The following is a 27,587-nucleotide window of genomic DNA, read 5'->3' as shown; positions in this document are numbered from 1 at the left end:
TAACATCCCACATGCCATGTGCTAGCTAAGCCTGAGTGCCACAACTGGAGAAGCCTGTGTGCACGGCAAAAAGCCCGAGCACCGCAATGAAGACCCCCCCCGCCAGTGAAGACCACCCAAAATTTTTTTTTAATTTTTTTAATTAAACAAAACAAAATTCATGCCCTGCTTTGCTCAGGTCTGCTCCTCGTACATCTAGTTGCACTTCCTCCCTTTTCCAGCCCATTTGGCATTGTGCTTTAGCCCAGTTCAGCGCTTCACCTCAACCACTCACCACTTTTCAAACAAGTCATGTATTTCCATAGCTTTGCTTACTCTATGTTTCGAATGCCTAGCACGGTTTGCTTCATTAGCAGTCTCCTGAAATCTCAAACATCTCTTAGTGCTGGCCTTTCTGAAAGTCCCTGAGCCCTCCCAGGGAGTGTGGCCACCTTCCCCTTGATTCCCGTGTGCCGTGTCATGGCGCTGAACACAGCGATGCATCCGTCCTCTGTTACAGTTGGCACCACGTGGCAGAGTTACTTGTGGAACGTGATAAAAATGCACACGCTCAGGTGTTACCCCGGAAGATGTATTCAGTAGGTCTGGGTCTGACCCGTTGCTAGATTAAGGACCAATACCCTGACCAAGTTCCCCTGAGGAGGAGATGCTTCTTATTCACCTGCCTGTTTTTTTCTAGCATCTGGCATCTGCTCCTTGTGAAGTAGGAGAATGGTAAACATCAGAAGAATATGCTGAGATTAGAGAGGAAGTTGGATTGCAAAGGGAAGCAAGGAGTGATGGGTAGGCGTGCGTGCTAAGTCGATTCAGTTGTATCCAACTATTTGGGACCTTATGGATTATAGCCTACCAGGCTCCTCTGCCCATGGAATTCTCCAGGCAAGAATACTGGAGTGGGTAGCCATTCCCTTCTCCAGAAGACCTTCTCAACCCAGGGATCGAATCCAGGTCTCCTGCATTACAGGCAGATTCCTTACCGTCTGAGCCACCAGGGAAGCCCAGTGGGTAGGACGAACTTTGATTCTGCAGCCTGGCGGTGGGGGTGGGTGATTGCTTTTAGGAGAAGGGTGACATCACAGTGGTGTTTCAAGATTAATCCAGCAGGATGGTCAAGAGTGGAAAAGGTGAAGAGCAGAGTCAAATGTGGTAAAATGTGGTCCTATACTCGGGAGGGGGCCCAGAAAGGAAGTGGAACCAGCTGACATTGTGCAGGAAGAATCAACAGGGCCGAGCAGCTGGCTGGCTGTGAGCGGCAGGGACAGGGAGGAGCCAGTGATGTCCCCACAGCTGTTTGTGTGACGAGGCTGAAAGCTGCTGTGCCTGAGATGGGTCTTTGACAAGATGACTCAGCTCTAGGGTTTGGTGAATGATGGAAAGACCCAGATCCTTGGATTGCTTTGTAGACCTGACTGTGGCCAGTTGGAACTCTGATGGATGGGGATGATGGTGGAAGGAGGGCCGGCTACCTTCCATCCAGGCCATTCTGGGTCTTTCTGGAATGTACAGGGGAGGGGTGGGTGGGAAGCCACCTTCCTCTCTGGCTCCCATGCGCTTGCTGGGCGTGCACTGGCCTCACCAGCCACAGCCCCATCAGCTCCACCAGCACTGTCAGCTCCGAGGGCCACGACTGGCCGCTCTCGGCACATGGAGATTTACCAAGACTGTGGATCACTTGCAACCTTGTCCCGATAAACTGGACCTCACCAGAAAAGGAAACTCCTAGTAAATGCTGAGAAACAAACACAGGAAGCCTAACGAATGAACAGAGAACGTGCACACACGGCTGTGGGTCCCTCCGTGGTGTTAACCTGTGACGCCTCCTGCTCTGCTTCCCGGGGAGAAGGCGGTTTTCATCTCTGGGGCCCTCTTACCAACCCTGGTCTCCCTTTGTATGACGCGCACATTTGCAGCCATAAAATGTGAGGCCTTGATTGGGCGAGGAGATGAGACATTGAGAGGTGGTCGTGAACTCACAGACCCTTAGCTTCTGGCCACTCTGTCAGATGGGTCTGCTCCCACTTCTTTATCTCTGGCTGTCCCCTTGACAGGGCAGACCCGTACTCCTCTCGCTCAGAAATCCGTCCCCCTCCTGGGGAATTCTATATTTTTGGCTTCTGGAGAATGAGGACCAGGAGCAGCCCCTGGTTCTTGATTCCTTAAGAGATGAAAGAAGATTGACTGTCTGAGCCTGTGAAGGGTATTGAGCCAAGGTCTCCACTTTCTCCCCCACAACCTCTGGCTTCTGAAGAATTCTGATTAGTTTCCTCATCTTCTTTCAACGGAATTGTTTGTAGAAGTCTAAGCACTGCAGTTTTACAGTATCAGAATAACTTTTAAACTGCGGGTGTGCACGCGTGCTCAGTCATGTCTGACTTTTTGCAACCCCACGGACTGTAGCCCACCTGGCTCCTCTGCTAATGGGATTCTCCAGGCAAGAATACTGGAGTGGGTTGCCATTTCCTCCTCCATGGGATCTTCCCGACCCAGGGATCGAACCCATGCCTCCTGCATCAATCGGCAGGCCGATGGTTTACCGCTGAGCCATCGGAGAAGCACAGGAGAAAGGCTTGCTCTCGGATGGTGTGGTCAGTTACTGCCCCCACCCCACGGGCTGCACTCTGCGCAGACCCCAAGCCAAGTCTGCCGAGGGACTTGGCAGGATAAGCCAGGTCCTGTCCCACCCCGCACACAGCCCCCAGGTCCCTCACTGGAGGTGAATCTGTACCTCATCTCCTGCCTTTCCTCTGGCTGTTGAGGGGACGCCTCACTGCCCGGCCCCCTTTCTGTGAGTCCTGATGACTTAGTTCGGGATGAGGCAGTGCTGAGTCAAGGGGTAGGAATCTGCAGGGCAGAAGGAATCTGAGAATGCCTGTCCCAGTTCCCACGTGACCCCAGGATGCAGCTGTGACGCCTCTGTCTGCCTTCACCTAGCTCTGTCACCGGCCACTGCCATTCACACACTGAGTATGTCTGCTGTGTGTGTGTGTGTGCATGCTCAACTCACAGCAGGCACTTAATTCATTAGAGTGATACTCGGGAGTTTCACCACCGATACCTGAACATCTGAGTCGCATTTTATTGGCTGTGTGGACAGTTCAGGCTTTCTTATTATTTATTTGTTTAGCCTTTTTCTTCTTTTTAAAAACTTATGTGTTTAGGCTTTCTTATTGTTAAGTTGCAAAACTTTTAACATTTTCTCAAGTCTTTTTTTTTTTTTAAATCATTTGGCATAATACTGACTTACAAAAGGGTATATACGCTCAGAATTTTCTGTTCCCTATCCTCGCTCCTAAATTGCCATTTGACTAGTGCTGATTGACCTGGGAAATAAAGAGAAATGAGGGTGAAGAATAATTTCTTTTTTAATCTGTTCTAACGTCTCGGGATTTCTATGAGATTGCTCAGCAATTCTGGACGTCTTAAATGACAGGGTCCACCTAACGGTGTTCAGTACTGATTAAGTTTTCTCTGAGAATAATACGTGCATTGGGACTTCCCTGATGGTCCAGTGGCTGAGACCATGCTGCCAACGCTGGGGGCCCGGGTTCAATCGCTGGTCGGGGAACTGGATCCCACATGACGCAACTAAGAGTTCCCACGCCACAACTAAAGATGCCACCGTGAAGACGGAAGATCCCAACTGCTGCAGCCGAAGGAAGAAAGAATAGAAGTAATGTACACACTAGTGCCTGTACGTAACCCAGATAGTACCTAGGGCTGTTTTAGCTCATGGCCCCCTCAGGAATCTTCAGGGGCTTGTAAGGCCTCCCAGCGGCGCCTTCCGTCTAGGGAGGGAAGAACACCCGTGTCTTCACTTGCTGTAACGTCAGGTCACGTGTAACACAGGCAGTGTCTTCCCGTATTCCCCGCTAGGCTTCTTTGGTCTTCTAGACAGTTTTGTTTAACTCGACTGTCTATTGTTCAGGCAGGGGCTGCACTGAATTTCCTGCTGGAACAGCCGAGGACTGTACAAGACTAAGGGGCTTGGGTTGGGGGGTGGGGACAGTTTCACTGTCTTTGTCTCTGAAAGTGAAAATGTGAGCTTCCCGACGGTATTAACTAACTGATGGGGCCTTAGCATCTTATGTAGAAATTGCAGTAGCATCATGGCCTCCAAAGTCTAGGATCTCCCAAGTGTCAGTCTTCTGTTAGCAATTCATTAGGTCTTGTCACTCCCCCTAACCTCTGAACTGTAATGAAGCTGGAAAGGAACCATAATGTTGTGGTGTCTGAGGCAGAAAAGGCTAGAATTTATGAGCAGCACGGGGAAGCCAGAACCTGAACGTGACGGAGCGTGCAGAGCATGGAAGTACAGACCCAGAGAGCAGAGGACTGTGTCAGAATATGATTTCATCAGAATTTCAGCACCAAAACAATTTTTAGTACACCCATCTTCCCTTAAAAATAATTCTAACTATGAGCATTCCCTGACACTCCAGTGGTTATAACTCGGTGCCTTCACTGCCGTGGGCCCAGGTTCACTAAGATCCCACATGCTGTGCAGCCAGAAAAAAAATCTTATTACTATTCAGCCATAAAGAATAAAATAATGCCATTTTCAGGAACATGGATGGACCTCAAGATTTCATACTAAGTAAAGTAAGTCAGACAGGGAAAGACAAATATCATATGATATCACCTATATGTGGAATCTATATATGAACTTATCTACAAAATAGAAACAGAGTCACTGACATAGAGCACAGACTTGGGGTTGCCAAGGGGGAGGGGACAGGGGAGGGGAGGACTGAGAGTTTGGAATTAGCAAATGGAAACTATTATCTAAGATAGCTAACAACAAGATCATGCTGTTTAGCATAGGGAACTATATTCAATATCCTGTGATAAAAATGTAATGGAAAAGAATGTAAACAAGCATGTGTATATATGTATATATATATATATATATATATATATATATAAAAGACTGAATCACTTTGCTATACAGCAGAAATTACAACATTGTAAGTCAACTATACTTCAATAAAAACAGTCCTTACATCTTCATAATGAAGAAGGAGATAAAGGAGAACTGGAAATGAGCATCACCAAACAAGCTGACCCTGGGGGGTCATACTTGTCTTAACAGTGGAAGCTGTAGACCAGCTGACTTTAACTCTCAATGCCCATGTGTCTTGCGGGGGGCGAGGCCTTCACCATCTGTGCTGACTAACCCTTGTCACCTTGTGCTTACTCCTCCAGGGGTGACCACCACCTGGGCATGGGACACTGGCCCCTTCCCCACTTCCTGTGAGTGAGCCAGCGGCTGGGGTTACTGTGGGGATGCCTGTCCATCACCGGAAGTCAGACTCTTGGGAGATGGACCCTGATTCATCACCCGGCTGCAGGCTCGGTGACCTGAGCAGAGGGAGCAGTTTGGAGAGTCAGGCCAGCAGCTCCCGTTCCAGAAGCCTCACTCTGGTGAGTGACTGTTTCTCTGGTGCTCTGTGTGCTTGAATGTTGGCTGACTTCGCCCCCCTCTCAGGAGTATGTTACAGCATCCTTTTGGGGTAACTGGCCTGATGTTTTGGAATATTTTCTCTCTGAAGTGGCATTTTGGTGTTAATCATCTTAAGTTTTGCACACATGCAGAGCAGAGAATTGGCTGCTGCAACCCAGATCACACGTACCTGAAGGCGGCCACCAGTCCAGCCCAGATACTTGCCTTTACGGTCCAGTGACTGGAAGATGGGAAACACCTCACAAGATAAATCAAATTCACTTTAAAACAGATGTTTAACTCCTTTACAAGTATAAATGCTTCCATATCCCTTTCTCTCAGCGTCCAGACTTTTACATGAGCATCAACAAGCTTTGGCCACTTGAGTGAAAAAAAAGAAAAAAAGTCTTTAAAGTTAAGAAATGACCTTTTGGCCCTCCCCACCCCTCAGGGTTAGGGATGGAGACCTTCATATTCATAGAGGGAAGGACAGGAGAAAGTTCATCTTGAATCTTAATAATAATGGTCCATTGTTCTTCTCAGCCTGCCTTCTAATGGGAGCATGAATTTCCTTCAGATACATGGAGCCCTGAAATTAACCTCAGCTGTGCTGAACATACCCACTGCAGTATCCTTGCCTGGAGAATTCCATGGACAGAGGAGCCTGGTTGGGCTACAGTCCTTGGGGTCGCAAAGAGTTGGACACAGCTGAGCGACTGATACTTTCACATGCTAAACATAGGGACTTACCTGGTGGTTCAGATGGTAAAGAATCTGCCTGCAATGCAGGAGACCTAGGTTTGATCCCAGGTTGGGAAGATACCCTGGAGCAGGGAATGGCTACCCATTCAAGTATTCTTGGATAATCCCTGGAGAATCCCATGGACTAAGGAGCTGGTGGGCTACAAGTTCATGGGTTCACAAAGAGTCAGACACGACTAAGTGACTAACACTTTCACTTTTCATGCTGAGCATAAGAAAGAAATAGACAGAGGGCAGTTAATAGTAATAATAATAGAATCTTATAGACTCCTACTCGGAAAAAAAAAGAAATTTTTTTCAACCACCCTGCTAAGTATGTAATAAATTTTATTTGATTGATTCACCAAAGGAAAAATATGTTACAAATTACTCTCTGAATATCTGAGAACCTATAAATCCTTAAGTATGGAGAATTGGGGACTAATTTTTTAACTTAAAAAATGTATATGTTAAAAGACATGTTGAGACTTCCCTGGTGGCTCAGCGGTAGAGAATCACCCCTGCCAGTTCGGGGGGACGCAGGCTCAGTCCCTGGTCCGGGAAGATCCCACATGCCGCGCGGGGCAACTAAGCAACTAGTGAAGCCACCTCGGTGAGAAGACCAGGCACCGAGAGGAAGAGTAGCCTCTGCTCACCACAACCAGAGAAAGGCCACGCAGCCACGAAGACCCAGCACAGCCAAAAACGGGCAACTTGTTTTTTAAAAAAACACATTGAAAGACTGGGTAGAGAAGACATACAGATTAATACTCCAGCCATTGGTGGAATCTGTTCTCCAAAGCGCAGCTCGGAAACAGCCCTGCCCTGATGTGAATGTGGTGTGGCTAACTGAGGAACACAGTCTGAAGGCTGCCCTGTGAGCCTGCGGGGAATAAAGCTGCGAATGGTCGTCAGATGACCTCTGTCTCTGAGGAAATAGGTGTAGTGTATATTATGTCAGTGTTTGAATTATTTTTGTGTCTTTCACATTCATTGTCTTGTTGAACTTGAGGCGGATCTCTTAGCATCCTTTCTTCCATGGCCCTTTTGCTAGAAAGTCAAAATAATCCCTTCTGTCTCCTCCTGGGAGAGGCCATGACCCCAGGTGTGTCTAGTGCTCTGAATTTGGGGCCGGCAAGTTGCTACTTTTCCACCTCTGTGGTAGTCCTGCGGGGTCCCCTCTTCACGTGAGGCGTAACGCCCCCTCCCACCACATCCCCTGTGGTGGCTCACACTCATACACTCAAAGACAGACAGGGCTTGAGGGAAACCTGTCCACGGAGGACGCTTTCTGTCTCTTCTGTGTGTGTGATTTTTTGCGTGCATGTGTGCTAAGTTGCTTCAGTCGTGTCCGATTCTTTGTGACCCCATGGACTGTACTACAGCCCACCAGGCTCCTCCATCCATGGGATTCTCCAGGCAAGAAGACTGGAGTGGGTTGCCATGCCCTTATCCAGAGGATCTTTCTGACCCAGAGATTGAACTCGTTTCTTTTATGTCTCCTGCACTGGCAGGCGGGTTCTTTACTACGCTTGGCTCCACTGTGGAACCTACCCCATCACACATGGGAGCCCGTGTGTGGTTTCTCCCTTGGCTCTGATCTACGCTTGGCTCCACTGTGGAACCTACCCCATCACACATGGGGAGCCCGTGTGTGATTTCTCCCTTGGCTCTGATCTACGCTTGGCTCCACTGTGGAACCTGCGTCCCCCAGCACCGAGGCCCACAAACGCCTTCCAGCACAGGCAGCTCAGAGCTGTAAGGCTGTGCTCACCCTGCTCACCTTGACCCCCTGGGGTTTACAAATGTAAGAGATCTACAGTCTTTCTCGTCTTTGAACCGAAAGGTATTTCTAATATTTTACCATAAATACATCCATGATAAAAGTTTCACAATAAACCATTTCTCCCTGTGACTGGAGCTGAAACTTAACAGACCTCCTGAAATTTCAAAGAAGAGCTTTGGTCTCTGAAGATGACTCCCTGGGTCTAACGTGGGTGATTTCTCCCTTTGCTCAGACACTGAAACACGTTCTCGGAGGTGAGGGTGCCGGTGGAGCCTGTGCTCTGGTGGCTGTGGTCCATCCTGACACAATAGGCTGCAGGTTTGCTCCCCGGGGCAGCAGATCCTGAGATGGAGGTCCCAGTGCAGGAAGCTTCTTAGGCCCGTTCCTGGGCTCAGCATCTGGAAGGAAGAGGAAGCAGGACTTGGGCAGAGAGAGAAGCTGTGATGCAGGCCCAGCAAAGGCCTCAGCTGATCCTCAGGAAGCCCTGGTGCCGGGAGGCCCTCCAGCAGTCTCGCAGTGGGCTGAGCATGGAGCCTGGACGCCCACTACTCAGCCATCAGCCCTGGGTGGGGACACCCCTGGAGGGAGGCACAACCTTGACAGGACAGTTCCCAAGGGGACTGCCAACTGAGGGCCGCCTACCAGCAGCATGCCCAACAGGTGGGGGACGAGTCCTTCATCCCCAGGGCGCATCACACTCTCGGCCATGAAGGTGTAGGAGGAAAGGAACAGAGCCTTTCAGAGGGACCAGTGTCACCAGAGCAGCAATAAGATGTTTGAATCAGAAGCAAAACTGTGAAATGAACCTGGGGAGTTTGCAAGAGACCACCATGTAAATAAAGCTCTTTATGCAGTGTCCATCTAGGCAGGTGGGGCTTTCATACCCTCTTCTGTCAGATTTGGAGGACGTGTGTGATGCTGACTCTGTCAGGACGTTAGACCCAGGGAGTCATCTTCAGAGACCAAAGCTCTTCTTTGAAAGGAGGTCTGTTAAGTTTCAGCTCCAGTCACAGGGAGAAATGGTTTATTGTGAAACTGTTATCATGGATGTATTTATGGTAAAATATTAGAAATACCTTTCGGTTCAAAGACGAGGAAGACTGTAGATCTCTTACATTTGTAAACCCCAGGGGGTCAAGGTGAGCAGGTGAGCACAGCCTTACAGCTCTGAGCTGCCTGTGCTGGAAGGCGTTTGTGGGCCGGTGCTGGGGGACGTGGGTTCCACAGTGGAGCCAAGCATAGATCAGAAGGCCGTTCCCCAAGGTGTTTATAATCCCTCTTAAGCCCTCCAAGAAATCTGTATGCATTTTTCCAGTTGCTTTCTTCCTTACTGATGCTACTCAGTAGCCTGAAAAGCAGCTTAGAATAGTAATAAACACAGGATATTGGAGACATGCCTGGGTTCAAGTTAAATTTGCCTCCCTTTGTAAGCCGGAACAGCTACTTAATCACTTTCTCCATCAGTTCAAAAAGGGGTGGGGGGCTGAGAGGGATAGCGATTTCTTTCTCCAGGGTTACTGTAGAGATGAAATGCCCAGTGTCTAACCGGTGCTTCCTAATTGCTGGTACCAGCTTCCCCAAGTGCCCTGTTAGCCCCGGGTGGAGAACAGCACCACTTCTTTTTGCCTCTTCATCTTGCTTGGGCCCATGCTCTCTCTTCTATCCACCTCTTATCAGTAGCCTTCTGAACGTCTTGCTTTGACCAGTGAAGAAGAGATGGTAAAAGGAGAACTCTCCCTCCTCCCACCCAATGTCTCACCCATTTTGTAATTCCACCCATCTTATTGTGGGGCATCACCTTGAATTTAAATTAAAGAATGCCTGCCCTCTATTCTTTTCTATCTGGTAAAATCTTACAGTAACACTGTGACATATTTGATTCATCTGTATGTTCATCCTTTTATGTAATAGAGAATAGTTGTGGAAACAGCATTACGGAATCTATACTTTTATGAAGCACGTCATTCAGTTATATTCTTATATTATGTTTGCTTGATTCGGTCCATACCCCACTCATCTACCTGCTTCTCACTGTCTGATGGAGGTTGTGCTCCCATCCCATTCCAGTACTTTCTACCTAGACCAGTGGACTCTTTTTAAGCTTCAAGCATTTCGCTTCATGGAAAAATCACTGGGCCAACTTTAGTTGTCATCTCTTTTTATTTCACAGTTGTGTGTCTTGCTTAGATAGAACTGACACACTGAGAAAATCTGGCATTTGATTTTAAATGGCAACTAGAGTTTCCTAAATGCCTGTGGAACATTTGACTTTTACAAAACACCATATTAGCAGCCAGGTTCCCTTGAATGAGTGGACTGTCTACACCACTACAGAATCTCTAAGTTTTTAAAAAATTTGTTATCCTTATACTCTGCTTTCTAAGAGTCTAAATTTGGGGAGGATCTATATGTTTTTACTCTAAATACTTAGTCTTTGTATGATTTGTCTCTTTAGAATGAGAATGAACCGTAGTAGTTTCTATACTCCCTGTTCTTGATTCTCTGACCTCATAAAAGATTCATCAGCAATAGTGTTTTTAGGCCTCCAGACTGTATGGGATTAAATGCACCCCTTGTAAGAGTCTAAGTAAAAGATAGTCAAGTTCTGGTACTTCCCTGAAGCTCAGACTGCCTTCCCAATGCAGGGGGCCCAGGTTCAATCCCTGGTCAGGGAACTAGATCCTACGTGCTGCAGCTAAGACCCAGGGAGGCTAAATAAATAACTTTTAGAAGGCAGTCTGATTCCAATTTATAGAAGTGGGTATTTCTTTTAAGCAAATGTTATTTTAAGAAGAAGATAAACATTAATACCTAATGTTAAAGGAGAGTATTGTAAAGCTTTTAAACTCTCGTTGCCTGGAAGAGAACAGATCTTTGTTCTTTAGAACCCTTTCTCCTGACCCAGTACAAGTTAAAAATTGAAAGAGCTGCTTAGGTAGGATTGTTGTGGCTATCCACATGGCTGCGGTTATGACCTAGGCTATTCTAGGAAGGTGAAGTAAATGAACTCTTTATCACTCAAGAGGTTAGTTGTGCTGAACTTCCCTGGTGGTCCAGTGGTGAAGAACCCGCCTGCCAGTGCAGGGGACGCGGGTTTGATTCCCTGGTCTAAGAAGATGGCACATGCTGCAGGGCAACTGAGCCCATGGGCCACATCTACTGAGTGGGTGCTCTGGAGCCCGGGAGCCGCAACTTCTGAAGCCCAAACGCTCTAGAGCTTGTGCTCTGCAACGAGAAGCCGCCACAGTGAGAAGGCCAAGCATCACAGCTGGAGAGAAGCCCCCACTCGCCACAACTAGAGAAAGCCTGCGTGCGGCAGCGACGCCCCAGCCCAGCCGGGAAAGTCAGCCCTTCAAGTGGCTAGCTGTGGTTGTGTCCATGTATTATTTTCTTTGTAAAGAATTCTTCCTCTGAACACTTTCTAGCAGAATGTACAGCTAGAACTAGAACAAGTTGACCAAATCGTTGTACACTTGACTAAGAGGATCTCTTTTTCCTCTGAAATGTAAGGACAGCTTCAGTACAATACAAAGTTGTGGTGGTGGTTCTGGAACTTACAACCTCGAGAGGTGATGGGATTCAAAACAAAAGGTTCAGGAAGGATTTGGAGACATTCATAAATGACAGCTCTTCGGGGTGACAAAGCTTTGGGTGTAGGTGACCTATATTCCTAATCTCTTAAGGAGAGTATCTCAGACACTCATGCGTCTCATCAGACCTCTGGGGTTCACTGCCAGAGACCAGTGCTGCCCCATGCCAGGATCCCTAGGTTCTTTGACTGAACACAGTCTGAAGTCTGTTCTGCCTGCGGGCACCCTGGAGCTTCTTCCAGGAAAGAATATGATTTGGCTAGCTGGAAAGAGCAGGACCCTCTGAGTACTGTAGGAATTAAGGAATTTCGTGATTTGTGTGCCACTTTGAGAGTGGATTGGAAACATCCCAAGTCCCCAAGCATACTTCCTATTCATTTTTACCTCTAGCTTGGGCAAAAATGATGACCTAAATTCATTGCTACATTTTTGAAGTTTTGATATCCAGTAAGCTGCTTCCCTGGTGGTTCAGAAGGTAAAGCGTCTGCCTGCAATGTGGAAAACCCGGGTTCAGTCCCTGGGTCAGGAAGATCCCCTGGAGAAGGAAATGGCAACCCACTCCAGATTTTCCCTAGGGAAAATCCTAGGGTTGGAGGAGCCTGGTAGGCTATAGTCCATGGGGTCGCAAAGAGTCAGACACGACTGAGCGACTTCGCCTTTCCTTTCCTTTAAGCTGTCTTGAAACCCTCCCTGGTCCCTCAGCAGACAAATCCTATGGCCCTTAAGTCACAGAATGAGGCTGTGATCAGATAGCAGTTGTCAGCTCCTGACCACCCCTTCCCTCTCCCAAACCTCTGAGGTCGTTTGGTCTCACCCATCAGTTGTGGAAGAAGAAGGTAAAACAAGTGGAGGTGAGGCTGTCTCCACACTGGCTCCACTGAGGTCCAAACAGGACACTAAGAATCTGACACGCTGGTTACCAGACAGTTTCAAGGAGAAGACACAGAACAGAGGCGTGGAAAGGAGAAGAGGCTGGTCAGTGGCAACCCCACTGTCCTTTGAGCTCTGGCTCCTTCCCCAGATTGAACCCAAAACTTCCTGGACAGGACGGCTATTTTAAAACAAAGCTAAATACTTTGATGAGAGGTCAATTCAGTAAACATGGAGTAAATGCCTGCTATACACCAGATCAGATAGGTGATGGAATAAAACTCGACTTTAATCTTTTGGGGACCTCACAGTGTGGTGACCCGATGGCTGCGTGGAGCTCTGGGACGTGTGACAAGCTTATGTGGGGTCTCACACATGACGCCATGCACTTAAGGCGTTCCCATATCGGTCAGGACAGCTTTATAACATTGCCAGTTCAGAGAAGTTCAAGGCAGCTCTCAAAGCCCTGACTCTTTTGATCTATAATCAAAACTGCACACATATCTCATCCCCCACTGGCTTGTTTGTGTCTCTTTCCGGCCAGAAGTACAGGTTTACGTTAACCATAGTGAAAAATTACAATGGGGACTAGTTAAAAATCACCATAATTAAATCCCTGTGATGAAACCGTGGGAAAGGCCACATGTACTTATGGGCTTTCTTATGAGGTTGCCAAAGTAAGCGTGGCATTCACAGAAGAGACTGATTCCTATTCTCTTCTTGCTGCCCCTGTGTTGAGTTTCAGCTCCTAGTTGGTGTGTTGGGGGTGGGGGCTCTCATCAACTTGGGTTTTTAAATTAGTAAAGCCTTACTCAGGTGTCAGGGAGATCATTTTGGTGTCTCTAGGAAGAAAATGTGAGCATCAACTCAGATTCTGCCAAAACAAACACCCAAGGTGGCCTAACCCAGGAGAGTAGGGGTTAAGAGATCTGGGTTCATCTCAAGAAATTTTTTTAGCCATCATAATATTTTGTAATTGTGGCGCTGGAGAAGACTCTCGAGACCCTTGAACAGCAAGGAGATCAAACCAGCAAATCCTAAAGGAAATAAACCCTGAATATTCATTGGAAGGACTGATGCTGAAGCCCCAATACTTTGGCCACCTGATGCGAAGAGCCGACTCAATGGAAAAGACCCTGATGCTAGGAAACATTGAGGGCAGGAGGAGAAGGGGGCAACAGAGGATGAGATGGTTGGATGGCATCACCGACTCAATGGACGTGAGTTTGAGCAAACCCTGGGAGATAGTGAAGGTCAGGGAAGCCTGGCATGCTGTGGTCCGTGGGGTCGCAAAGAGTCGGACAGGATTTAGCAACTGAACAACAACAATGTTCATAATTTCCATCCCCCCCCTTTCTTTTTGGTTTAAGATACAGGTGATTTCTGCTGGTTCATTTTTTCCCCCTCCCTCACAGGGAGTCATCACCATTGTCTTAATTTGCCATTGAACCCAATTTCTTTGCTTAAAAGAAAAGCAAAACAAAAGAAAAAAAACATGGGATTTCCCAGATGGTCTAGTGGTTAAGACTCCACCCTTCTAACACAGAGGGTGCAGGATGGATCCCTGGTTGTGGAACTAAGATCCCATATGCTGTGCAGTGTGGCCAAAAGATAGAAAAATAAAAGAAGACGAAGGTAGAAAAGAAGCCTCAAAACTGAATTAATTCAGGATTTTTTAAAGTGGGGTTTTGGGGGCTTCCCTGGTGGCTCAGATAGTAATGGATCTGTCTGAAATTCCAAAGACTCAGGTTTAATCCCTGAGTCCAGAAGATCTCCTGGAGGAGGAAATGGCAACCCACTCCAGTATTCCTGCCTGGAGAATACCCTGGAATACCCTGTCCAGAATACCCTGGACAGAGGAGCCGGGGAGGGGCTACAGTCCATGGGATCACAAAGAGTCGGACACAACTGAGCAACTAACTCTGCTGCTGCTATTTTAGTATGAGTGTTTTAAGCCTTCTTGACTTTTTTGTTCAGCAATATAAAGGTTTTATCCTCTCTGCCATTTCCCTACAAACACATCTCCTGTCCCACCCCAGAATTCCCATAAGGATGTCTAGGATTGCTGACTGTTATCACTACTGGTCAGATTCGCTGGAAGAGTTTGTCATCCGGCCAGAGTTTGTTCCTCTCGGAGCCCTACCGGGACCAGAGGGACGCTGGTGCTGTCATCTTTGCTGGAGAGGGTAGACCTCGGAGAGACCAGGACTCTGTCCTCCCCCCAGGAGACTCAAGCTTGCGTGTTACAGTTACAGTAGTAGATTTGGCGTTTTGAATTTTCTGGTTTGAATACATTAGAAATTATTTCTTCACTGTCACAGTACACAGATTAGGGTAGAAATGTCTGTACTCCCAAGTTCTTGAAGCAAAGCAGTGTTTTCCTGGGAGGCTTGTAGACCCCACCCGCAGGCAGTGTGGTGGGAGGGGTAGCACAGGTGAGAGATGGTTTCCTAGACGGTTCTTTTAGCTTTTCTTTTAGCATCTGGAGATTTGTAGCCATAAAGAACCTCCCTTTACTCCACAGCCCAAATATGCACTTTAAAAACTTCATTGATGGGGGTGGGTGGGAGGCTCAAGAGGGAAGGGATATATGGCTGATTCACATTGTGGTACAAAAACTAACACAACATTGTAAAGCACCTATACTCCAATTTTTTAAAAAGGAAGTGAATATTACGAGGGAAAACATTTTAAAAATAAAAACTCCATTGATAGAAGGGGGGTTTAAAAAAAAATTCTGTCAGCCTACTGCTGCTGCTGCTAAGCCACTCCAGTCGTGTCCGACTCTGTGACCCCATAGACGGCAGCCCACGAGGCTCCCCTGTCCCTGGTATTCTCCAGGCAAGAACACTGGAGTGGGTTGCCATTTCCTTCTCCAATGCATGAAAGTGAGACGTGAAAGTGAAGTCGCACAGTCGTGTCCGACCCTTAGCGACCCCATGGACTGCAGCCTTCCAGGCTCCTCCATCCAGGGGATTTTCCAGGCAGGAGTACTGGAGTGGGGTGCCATTGCCTTCTCCTACCACCTTCCAAATGATAGGGACAAACGTACATTCTCTCCCATTCACCCTTTCCAAGAAAGCTGGTGTGTGTTTTATCCTCATTCCCTCTCCGCTTAGTTTTCCGGGGACTGAGTTAGCATGTCTCCTGTCCAGTAGCACCAGCGATCAAGTGGGGGCCACCCCACCAGGATGCCAGCTCTCTTCCCTCCTCTTCTGGGGCCCCCAGGCCGCTGCCTTGCATTTTTTTTCTTAAACATATTATGACAGCTGTATTGACATATAATTCACAGACCCTGTGGCTCACCCATTATAATATGCCATTCAGTGGTTTTCAGTAGGTTCACAGAGATGTGTAGCCATCATCATGGCCAAATTAGAACATCTTTGTCATCCAAAACAAACCCCGAGCCCTCTAGCAGTCACTTCCCGGCCCTCCAGCTGCCCCTGGCCCTGGCCAGCCTCCCATCCACTTCCTGGCTCCATAGATGCGCCTGTGCGTGCCTCCTTGCCTGTCAGGGTTCCCCAAGGCTGAGGTCTTCCTCTTTAACATCCCTGCCCGAGAGAGGCAGCAGCAGCATCTCCCAGGGACAGAGACACAGACGGGAGCTCTCTCGGCCACCTACCGTCTGCTCCTTTCTTGGCCCTGAACCCTCGGCCCTCACCACTGGGGCTTCCCTCTGTTTCTGCTTCCTTGACTCTCCCGGGTACGCAGAGTGCAGGGTCATGTGGAGGGCAGCGGCGTGTTTGGGGAATTAGTCAACAGACTGAGCCCACGGCGTGTTTGGCCCTTGGTCAAGGCTCAAGGCCAGACTGATCGTGAACAAGTCACCCAGCCCGTCCTCCACACTCTTAACTCGAGCGAGAGGGGCTGGACAGAGGAGGATGCAAGAATCTGAGTCTGCCAGGACCAGGGGCTCCGACTGCTGACCTGCCCCGTTAAAATTGATTTATGTCTCGTGTTTTACAGTAACACTGAGGCAGAAATGTCAGCTTGAGGAACTCCAGGATCAGACGTACAAGAACAGCAGGCATCCAAGCACAGGTCTTGGATTAGTATGTGATTAGAAAGGGAAATGACTAGAGAGAACAGAGAGCAAGCAGAAAACTAGTTCTGGCCTTGGCCACTCTAGGAAATACTTGAGCCACTTAGGAAGTCACAGCATTGCCTCTGCAGCCGGTTTTCACACTTTCAGGGAGGGAGCTGGATGGGTTGCATGCTCTCTGGGTTGCTTCTCTCAGCCCCTGACTCCCACAGTTTGTTGCACGATATCAAATGGTTGAATGGGAGCTTCCCTTCCTAAGCTTACTCTCCAAATGAAATCTGATGTTGGGACTCCTTGCTCTGAGGTTGGATTAGATGTGCCAGGTTTATATAACCCATTCTTACTTTTTGTTTTGTTTTAAATCTTTGGCTGTGCTGCACAGCAAGGGGAATCTAATTTTCTTGACTAGGGATTGAACCCAGGCCCCATGCATTGGCAGCCTAGAGTCTTAACCACTGGACCACCAGGGAAGTCCCCCATTCTCACATCTCCTCCTCACTTAATGTGTGAAATGGGCATGTGTCTTAAGTTGATGGTTTCTTCCAGCCCAGCTGCCTATTTAATTCTACTGACTGTCCAACCAAACAGAAAGCATGGTACCTCCCAAAGTAGATTATCTCAAAGTCCAGGGAATAGAAACACAGAGTTGGGAAAGTCAAAGTAGGAGGAAGAGGGTAGAGAACAGTAGTTTATTTCCCAAGACATTTGATTCAGTGAAAAGTTGGGCTTAACGTTTATCTTTGTTCTTGGTTGTTAGCATTTTTATGTCACCCTAAGGACATCGGTGGTGGTTGTAATTATTAACTAGAGGGGCATTTGTCATGCTAAAAATGAAAGTTGCTCTGATTCAGTCGTGTCGGATTCTTTGCAACCCCATGGACTGTAGCCCACCAGGCTCCTCTGTCTATGGAATTCTCCAGGCAAGAATACTGGAGTGGCTCGCCATTTCCTTCTCCAGGGGATTTTCCCAACCCAGGGATTGAACCTGGGTCTCCTGCATTGCAGGCAGATTCTTAACCAACTGGTAAAGAGCCACCAGGGAAGCCCTCATCATGCTAAAAACCCTAATCCTTTTAGACTTGCAGCATTTTCTGTTGTTGTTGAATCACTGAGCTGAACTGCTTTACATGTTCAGTCACTCAGTCATATCCAACTCTTTGCAACCCCATGGACTGCAGCACATCAGGCTTCCCTGTTCTTCACCATCTCCAGGAGCTTGCTCAAACTCATGTCCATTGAGTCTGCCATCCAACCATCTCATCCTCTGTCATCCCTTCTCCTCTTGCCTTCAAATCTTTCCCAGCATCAGGGTCTTTTCCAGTGAGTTGGCTCTTCACATCAGGTGGCCAAAGTAGTGGAGCTTCAAACTCAGTCCTTCCAATGAATATTCAGGACTGATTTCCTTTAGGATTGACTGATTTGATCTCCTTGCAGCCCACAGGACTCTCAAGAGTCTTCTCCAACACCACTGTTAAAAGGCATCAATTCTTTGGCGCTCAGCTTTCTTCACAGTCCAACTCTGACATCCATACATGACCGCTGGAAAAACCATAGCTTTGACTAGATGGACCTTTGTTGGCAAAGTAATGTCTCTGCTTTTTAATATGCTGTCTAGGTTTGTCATAACTTCTTCCAAGGAGTAAGCGTCTTTTAATTTCATGGCTGCAGTCACCATCTGCTGTGATTTTGGAGTCCACCACAATAAAGTCTGTCACTGTTTCCATTGTTTTCCCATCTATTTCCCATAAAGTGATGGGACCGGATGCCATGATCTTCGTTCTTTGAATGTTGAGTTTTAAGCCTTCTCCCCTTTCACCTTCATCAAGAGGCTGTTAATTCCTTTTCACTTTCTGCTATAAGGGTGGTATCATCTGCATATCTGAGGTTATTGATATTCCTCCCAGCAATCTTGACTCCAGTTTGTGCTTCATCCAGCCCAACATTTCAGATGATGTACTCTGCATATGTTAAATCAGCAGGGTGATAATATATAGCCTTGACGTACTCCTTTCCCAATTTTGAACTAGCCCATTGTTCCATGTTCTAACTGTTGCTTCTTGACCTGCATACAGGTTTCTCAGGAGGCAGGTAAGGTTGTCTAGTATTTCCATCTCTTTAAGAATTTTCCACAGTTTGTTGTGATCTACACAGTCAAAGGCTTTAGTGTAGTCAATGAAGCAGAAGTTTATCTGGAATTCTCTTGCTTTTTCTATGATCCAACAGATGGTTGGCAATTTGTTGGCTTTGCATGGAGAGAAGAAAAATGAGAAATGTCTTATGGTGACTCTGGGAGTCATGTGGGGTGGCATGTGCTGAATGATGGACGCACGATAATCCAGCAAGACTGAGGCAGACAGGAAAGAGGAGACGGGAAGCTCTGTGCCATACAGTGACCAAGATGATCCCACCAACATGCACTAAATCTAGAAAAATCACAGATTGAGTAGCATTGCTGGATTTGTTATGAAAGCTGTGTGTCTGGTGGCCACAGCACCAGGACAGACCTTCATGGTGAGGAAGCAGCTGACAATGGTTCCAGTGCCTGCCTCCTGGATATGCAACAGCTCTGTGCAGAGTTCATGGATACCTCAGATGTGGGTCTTTCCTGTTAAGTCTAGCAAAAGGAAAATGCATGGGTGATGAACAACTACAGTAAAAAATAGAATTTTATACAAAGAGTTGATCCTTCCTGTTAAACATCCCTCAGCTCCATCTCCTTCTCTCTCCTTCTCCCATCACCACGGCTCTTCTTTAGGTGACTTTTAACTTTTGTCTAAATTGTTTCTGTATTCAGTTGTCTGAACTCTTTCCTGTTTTCCACACTACGGCCAACAGGATCTCTCCAAAATACATATCCCTGGATTCTTTTTGTTTAATTTTCACCCAATTCTTCAATATTAGTGACAATCATTTCTTCTCCAGAATTTTTCCATATCAGACTCCTTGTCCCCAAAGTGTGAACTGATGCCCATTCTGTGTTTCTCTAACACCCCATAGTCACCTTGTCATAGTCTTTTCCACCCAGTAAAGTAAGTGTTTATTTTCTTGTCTGAAGCCCTCATTAAAGGGACTAAACCAGACAGCAAGAACATAATTTACACCCTTGTATTTACATTGCCCAGTGCTTACTAGATGCTCAAATATTTGAATGCATGATTCAGTGGATGTTATGGGAGTAGGCTGGAGGTGTGGTGACATTTAAATTGGATCAGGAAGGACAGGTAGATGTGGCTGTGTAGACATGGGCATTGCTGACAGAGAAACAGGTGTAGGAAATAGCAAGTGATTTGATTTGATCATAGGGCAAGAATTAGCAAACCCCAGCCTGTGGACTAAATCTGGCCCCCCAGCCTGTTTTTGTAAATAAAGTTTTATTGTAACAAAGCTAAGCTCATTCATTTACATATCTCGTGTAGCTTTCACACCACATTGACAAGAGTGGAACAGTTGCCACCATTAAGACTGCAAAGCCCAAAATGTTTATTATCTGGCCCTTTACAGAAAAAAGTTTATCAGCCCTGCTATAGAGTAGACAGGGGAAAGAAGTAGGAGTGACATTTAAAAGCTAGGTAGGGCCAGATCCTGGAGTTCTCAGAATAAAGAGTGAACCCATTAGTCAAATATTCTGTAGACACAGAAAGTTGTAAGATATTACACTAGTTCTTTTAAAATCTGCTCCTCTCTTCTTTGGTTCAGTGCTCAATAAAAAGTATTAAATAAGGAATGCATTGTGCCCATTTTCCCCTATAGTATCCTGCTACTCTCCTAATGTTCTTCAGACCAAGCCTCTTATTAGAAGGAAAATAGAAGTTTTTAGGGGCTACACAACTGTTAGGTATGTAAGCTGACAAACTTAGAGAGATCTAGTTAATATGAAACTATTACAATTTCAACTGGAAAAAAAAATTGCTCTTAAAATCAGTCTGTTCCTTCCCCAACCCCACTCAGCCTCAGAAGAAGTGGCGCAAAGGGACTTCGTTGGTGGTCCAGCAGCTAAGACTCCGCACTCCCAATGCAGGCTGCCCAGGTTTGATCCCTAGTCGGGAAACTAGATCCCACGTGCCGCAACTAAGAGTTCACACGATGCAACTAAAGATCCCGCGTGCTGCACTAAAGATCGAAGATCGCGAGCGCCACAGCTAAGACCTGGTGCAGCCAAATAAATAAATATTTTTTTAAAAGAAGTGGAGCAATAAGATATTCTGTGAACTAAAATCTTAGAGCACACTATTTCTAAGTTTAAAGTTGAAAAAGGAAATACATACAAAACCTGATGACAATGAAAATTATTATGTCTTGTTAATATATATGCAAAAATTCTAAACAAAATATTAGCAAATCACATTCAGTGATGTATAAAAAGGATAGAATCACAACCAAGTTGGACTTATTCCAAGAATGCAAGGTTGGTAATAGTTGAAAATCAATCATTGTACTTGAGTGCATTAACAGAATTAAGAGAAAATTGTGACACCAGAATTGTCTCTGGACATTGCCAGTGCCCATGCAGGGTAAAATCACTCCTAGCTGAGACCCACTGCAACAAAGGAAGAAAAAGCCTTTGACAGAGTTTAAAACCCATTTATTATTTTAAAGAAAAACACACTTAGCAAACTAGGAATGGAAGACAGCTTTCTTTTTTTTTTTTTTTTGGAAGACAGCTTTCTTAATCTGATGAATATCATTTTTTTAAAAAAACCTACAACAAACACTGTGCTTAATGGTGAAGTATGGAAAACGTTCTCCCTAACATTGGGCAAAAGACAAAAATGCCACTCCTGTTCAGCTAACTGGAGGACCCTGGTGGTAGAATAAAGCAAAATGAAAAAAATGAAAGGCATGAGGAATGGAAAGGAGGAAATAAAAGTCTTTCATTTACAGACACCACTGTATATGCACAATACTGAAAAGAACCTACAAACTTAGTATTGTGCAGCAAGTTTGTTAAATTTACTTATTTCAAGGTCAGTATATCTTGTATTTCTACAGACCAGCAACAATTAGAAGACATTAAAAAGTGATGCCATATCTGAGCGATCCAGTGGTCCAGTGGCTAAGATTCCCGCTTCCAATGCAGGGGGCCCAGGTTCGATCCCTGGTCAGGGAAGTAGATCCCACATGCTGCAACTAAGACCCAGTGCAGCCAAATAAATAAATACAAATATTTTAAAGTGATGCCATTTCTAATAGCATCACAAAACATCAAATACCTAAGAAGAGAAATAACAAAAACTGCGTAAAATCTGTGTACTGGAAACTCCAAGATGTTATTGAGAGAAAATAAACCAGATCAATGCATATCAAATGTTAGTGCATCAGTATTACCTGGAGGGTCTGTTAAAACAGATGGAAGGCCCATTACAGTTCATCAGAATGAACTTTTGTGGATGGTGTGAGGTCACGATTCACTGTTTCCAGCACAACTGCTTGAAAAGATCAGTGTTTTCCCACTGCAGGTTCCTTGGTTGTAAATCAGGTGACAGTGCATGGGTCAGGCTGTTTCCAGGTTCTCTTTTCTGTTCATTCGTCGTTTGTACACTGATAAAATACCATTTTAATTATAACTTTATAACTGATCTCCTGTGGCTGAAACTTCAAGGGGTGGGCCTTGGTGTAGCACTGTTTTATATTTGTTTATCAGGTCGTTCTCACAACCCTTTGATCTGGAAACTTGCATCCTTCTGTTTAAGGGCATTTCCTTGAATTATCTTGCCTGTTTACTTTGATCATTTCCTCCCCTCTGTTCTTCCTGATTCCTGTTTCTGGAATTCTTATTCAGTTGTTGGCCCTCCCACACATATTCTCTAATTTTCTGCTTTAAAAAATGTGTTGTTTTTTTTTTTTTACTTTTTTGTTGTGCTTTTCCAGTTACTCTAGTTTATTTCTAGGCTTTTCTTTTTTTCCTGTCATTTTAATATCTAAGAGCTCTTTTCTTCTTTTAGTTTTTTAAAGTAGCATCAGATTCTAGTTTATGGATTCAGTCTCTCCTCTGATCTCTCTGAGAATGTTCATGATCTTCTTGGAATTTTCAGCATTCTGCATGGTTTATTTCTTGTAAGTTGCCTTTTTTTCCTTCTTGTTTTGATGTGTCTTTTTCCTTAAAGGTTTTTCTCGCCTGCTTGGTGGTCATTAGCTATATGCACATGCTTAAGAGTGAGATATTAAACTGATTATAAATATTCTGTGCTGGGGTGGTTGACTGTAACTTCACTGGTAGAGTGATCTTTTGGAGCCTCTTGGCACTTGGACCATTCAGTTCCCCAGAGAAGGTCCTTCTGATCCTCTGTCCAGAGAGGGTCAGTTTGATTCCCTGACCTCCCTTTATCAGTATGGTTCTTCACCGTAAACTCAGCTTGATGCCCCCACCCCTTCTGATCCCTCTTTTACCTTAAGAATAAACATCTAGTTTTCTGCCTGGGTGACCTAGTTGCTTCTGAAAGAGCCTCTCATCCAGTTCTGCTCTTTTCAATGTCATCTTAGCCAGACTTCCAGAACCTCCCAGCACCCCCACACTGTGCTGACCCCTGTGAAGTCTGAGCCCCATACCACAGGAAGTTGGTTTCTGCCTGCCCCCAGCTGCTGACTAAAATTCACCTTTCTTGGGTCTTTTGCATCAGTTCCCACCTTTCTTTCTGCTGTCTACCTTCCCAAATATTGCTGTCACCTCTTTTCCTATTATAGTTGTCTTTGTGACTTGTATTTAAAAAAAAAATAAAGCCCATTTTTGTTTTAGTAAGGTTTCTGGAGGGAGATGAGATAAATATGTAATTTTACTCCACCATCTTTAACCGGAGATCCCCCCACTGAAACCAAATGTATCTGTTAGCGGTGAGTTGAAAAGGCCTCTTCTGGAGATACTGAAGAATTGCTTTCTTGTCATTGACTCACAAGGAACAAAACTGTCTAAGATCCATAATTTGCCACACCTTTTGGACAACCTCCTTCTCCATGCAGGTCTAATGGTGAGGGACACACAGGCAGAGGTGTGCTGGCGCAGTTACCTGGGTGGTACACTCTCCCCAGGTGGGAAACTGGAGGGTCCATGATTTCCACCCTGCGCTCTGTATTGATCCCTGTGTTGTTGTGGGTTTTTCCCTTCTGTGAAGCCACTGTTGGCTTTATCTCATTCCTCACACCCAAACATTTTGTACAGGATGATGAGAGCCTGAAGTACCTCACACACGAGGAAAAGGACGTCCTCCTGTTTTTTGAAGAGACAATTGATTCCCTGGAAGATGACTTTGAGGAGAAGGTCCTGTGTGCTGGTGACGCCCAGTGGCACTCTCCGAGGTCTCTGGAAGAGAGCACTTCCGCTCCCTCCGAGCCAGAGGATGTCGTGGACTTGGTGCAGCCGGGCCCTGGAGCCGGGGAGCCTGAGAGCCTTGGGGTGGTGAAGGAGACCGCAGGTGAGGACAGGAGCAGCCTGACGTGGCTCCTTGTGTGGTGCCAGACACAGTTGGAAGCTTGTGAAGCTTGTGGGGCTGATCAGATTTTTTGTAGGGTGGAAGCATCCTCTCTGTAGTTTGACTGACCAACCAAATAGGTGTTTTCATGGCATATTAGGATGACAACACAGGAAGGGAAATTCCAACAGGGTGAGAATAAAGAATGAGACCAATCAGTTGAACAAGCAGATTGCATGTGTGGATAAAAGAAAGAAAGGGAACTGGAAATGGCTTCAGGTAACAATCCCATTCTACAAAGAAAACATACAAAAGACTAGTACTTTAGCCCTTGAAGTTTAATCTCCACTCTTGTGTAAGATTATATCCCTATTCCGAGGTGGGAGTATTTGAACTGAAAAGTCAGCTGGTTTAGGAAAACAAAATCGATCAGAACAAAAATTCAGCTCAGTATCTATTTTGTCAATTTTGCTTGACTCAGGGTGGCGTTAGAGGAGAGCTATGCTTTTTGTCCCTTGAGTCCTGTGACAGAAACTGAGGGGCATGGGCAAGGAGAAAACTTTCTTCTAGTTTGTTTTTTTTTTTTTTTCCTGGTTGGAAAGAATATTGGAAATGTGGGTAGGGGGTTAAGGACTGAAAAAAGATGAGGGAAAAATAGGAGGGGAAATATCTTTACCCTGCTGTCTGCAAATTTTGCCACTTGTCACATGCCTCTAGAAATATATCCCTCCCACCTTTATTTTTTGTAAGCAACGCTGTGTATGACACAGAATTTCACATACTATTGATTTTATGTTCCAAATATGGGGCTCAATTTTCAAAGAAGAGACTTAAATATGAATTTCCCATTTTTATCACACTTCTCTGAAGAATAATTCCTAAGATAAATTTGAACCAGCTGATCTTTAAAACATGTCAGAGCGTATAATTATGCTAGGGAAAACACTTTTTGACTATAAGCCATTTACCCATCAATTCTCTAACATGATGTTTTCATCACAATTTTAAGTACCCATTCGGGGGCAGGTATTGTGTGAGATTCTGAGGATACAAAGATAAATACATGGTTCCCAATTTTGCAGCAGATATGAGTGCAGAAAAGTGTTAGGTGATCTATGATCAGGTATGTTAGACTATATTAATAGTTAAGGTTCACAGGCTGGCATAGTAACCTCTGTCAGAGGCTGTCGGGAAACATTTCTATTTCTGGAGGAGAGGGACCCATCCAACTATCCTTTACCTAGAGGATCTGAGGGAGGGGTTGGTGGGTACCACAAACTACCCCACCTTCTTTCCATTTGTAAAAATCCCCTATAACATAAGGTGTTGTTTCCTCCTGGTACATGTCTCAGGATGATGGCTCCTGTGCGTCCCAGGTACTGACTGCTTCTGGCTTGTACTTCTTTTATCCTGTGATTCTGAGAATTGTACTACCTTCTCTTTCTCTAGTTCAGGGGCTGTAGAAGGAGTTTAGTACGGGAGGTACTGTTAAAACTGGTATTACATCCCTTGAGACCTTTGTAAAGTCAGTGGAAAGGAAAGGCGATGCATTTATTTCTACATGTGGCCGTAGCTTATGAGGATTCTTGCTACTTTTCAGGGGCTGTCCCTTTTGGAAAGGAAGACCCCACTGACCTTGAACGCAAGAAAGAGGATGCAGAGAAGTCTCCCCCATCAGGCCCCCCAGGGCCTGAGGCCCTGCCATCTTCCCCACCTGCCTCACCTGCAGCAGCTCCAGCCCACCCCAGGAGAGAGCCCCCCACTCCTCCCGCAGAGCACCCCAAACTGCCCCGCTCGGTCCCCACTCCTCTCGTCATCGCCCAGAAGATATCTGAGAAGCTGGCAGGGAACGAAGGGCTTTCGCCCACATCTCCGTCCAAAGAGGGCAGGCCTGCAGAGTGGAGGACGCTGGCTTCTCTGGCCCCTCGACACGGAGACCACTCACCGTGGCACCGACATGCGGCCCAACCAGCGCCCAAGATCCACCGCTTCCCGAGCAACATCAGCGTGACCAACAGCGCGGGGAAGGACTTCAATAAGACCATCTCCAAGGCCGCAGTCAACGTGCAGGAGCGCAAAGCCCAGGTCCTGGCCAACATCAACGGCGTCTCCTTCCTCTCCGTGGGGGAGACGGAGGACCGGGCCCAGAGGGGCGAGCCCACCGAGCAGAGAAGCGTCTCTCCCGAGCAGAGCCAGCCAGGCCCGGCCCAGGAGGCTGTCCCCACGCGAGAAGGGGCCCGCGGCGCCCAGCAGTCCAGAGGCGTGCAGACAGAACAGCCCCTGCCGCTGGCCAACGGCTTCCAGAGCATTCACGACGTCCTCAAGAGCCAGGCCGGGCCCTTCGTCTCCACCGGGAAGACGGTGACCTTCCGTCCGGACCCGGCCCTCCCCAGCAGACTTGCACCCCAGCAGCCGGACTGCGGCCAGGCAGCCAGGAAGCGGTCAGGCTCTCTCCCCAGGACTGTGGGGTTCAGACCCCAAGGTATCACTGTCCAGTTCTCGGGCCGGGGCTCCACAGAGGAGGCCCGCCGGGAGGCCCTGCGGAAGCTCGGCCTCCTGAAGGAGAACTTATGATGGAGCGCGAGTGGGCGCCGGGGAAGGCAGGGTGGCCTGGAACGCAGAGCCAAAAATGGATGTGCACAGCCGCACAGCGCAGCTGCAAAGCCCTGACTGGGTACCGGGTTGACGACTAGAGATGAGGGCCTGGGAGTCAGTAGACGAGCTGTCCCCCTTCCATTCTGCATCCGAACTGGGACAGCCTTCCACGTGAGAGGGCCTGCACCACATCTTGTCTTCCCTTTTCCAAGAGCTCAGAGAATAACCTTGAAAACCTACAGGTTTCTATGATTTGTAAATGCCGTATGTTTTTTGGATTTAGGAGGAAGGGGATTTGGGTCTGATTTTTTTTTGGCTGTTATTGAGTCTCTGATCTAACCTTTAAATCCCCGAATGCATGAGAGGAAAGCCAGTGTAGATCTCATACTCGTTTCCCTAAGAAAGGGAACTTCCCCTTCTTTTCAAGAAAATAAAGAAGTGCTTGTTCAATTTTCATAGTGTCTTAAAGTACTGTTTTGGTCTTTTGTTAGTTTTTTAAAGGTGAAAGACAGTATGTTAGCCTGAGATATGCCTTTGTTTCTTGATAAAATTTGGTTTGCCCAGTTTTGTTTTTTTTTTAATTGAAAATTAAAGCCTTTAGGGTATGATTTGCTGTAATGTTGAGTTATGGGAATGGAATGTAAGGGTTCAGTTTGGAAAAGGGGGTAATTTTAAGAAAGTCTTATCAAACTACAGAGTCTTTGTTACTGGGAGATATGTGTATGATCATGTACCGTGTATATACATGTACATAATATATGTTTATAGGGACATATATACAGATATAGGTGGTATGCACACACGTTGTTACATATATATTAACTTCTTAAAACCCTGTTGCATAACTGCAAGATTCAAGCACTTCCTATTCTTTTGATACACAAACCATCTCAGTGTTGAGATGATGCCACAGAAATTACTTCCTAATCAAGAAGACTTTTAAGGACACATGTCCATAACATTTCGGTGAACTAAAGTGCTTTTTCTTCAACAATGTGTTCTGTTCCCAATTAAACTAATAATCCAAATAAGCTTCCTACTAAGCATGAGAGTTCATTTTTTTACTGAAAGGTTTTTTTTTTAGCGAAATATACTTTTTGTATGTGTATGAAGTACA

General features: G+C 46.2%; 1 protein-coding gene across 2 annotated transcripts in view; it reads left to right on the top strand.

Annotated features, from left to right (window-relative positions):
• Positions 1-26,926, top strand: part of PROSER2 (proline and serine rich 2) — a 40,873-nt gene extending 13,947 nt beyond the window's left edge. For both annotated transcript variants that reach the window (XM_061435705.1, XM_061435704.1), the window contains exons 2-4: positions 5,203-5,421; positions 23,626-23,878; positions 25,476-26,926. In XM_061435705.1, coding sequence (XP_061291689.1) covers positions 5,284-5,421; positions 23,626-23,878; positions 25,476-26,449 — 1,365 coding nt within the window. In that variant the 5' untranslated portion in view covers positions 5,203-5,283 and the 3' untranslated portion in view covers positions 26,450-26,926. The remainder of the gene's footprint in view (positions 1-5,202; positions 5,422-23,625; positions 23,879-25,475) is intronic.
• Positions 26,927-27,587: the final 661 nt, after the last annotated feature.

Source organism: Bos javanicus, chromosome 13 (assembly GCF_032452875.1).
Source record: "Bos javanicus breed banteng chromosome 13, ARS-OSU_banteng_1.0, whole genome shotgun sequence".
NCBI classification, from domain to species: domain Eukaryota; kingdom Metazoa; phylum Chordata; class Mammalia; order Artiodactyla; family Bovidae; genus Bos; species Bos javanicus.
Note: the sequence above shows the minus strand (reverse complement) of the source record. Positions and strands in the feature narration are given on the sequence as shown.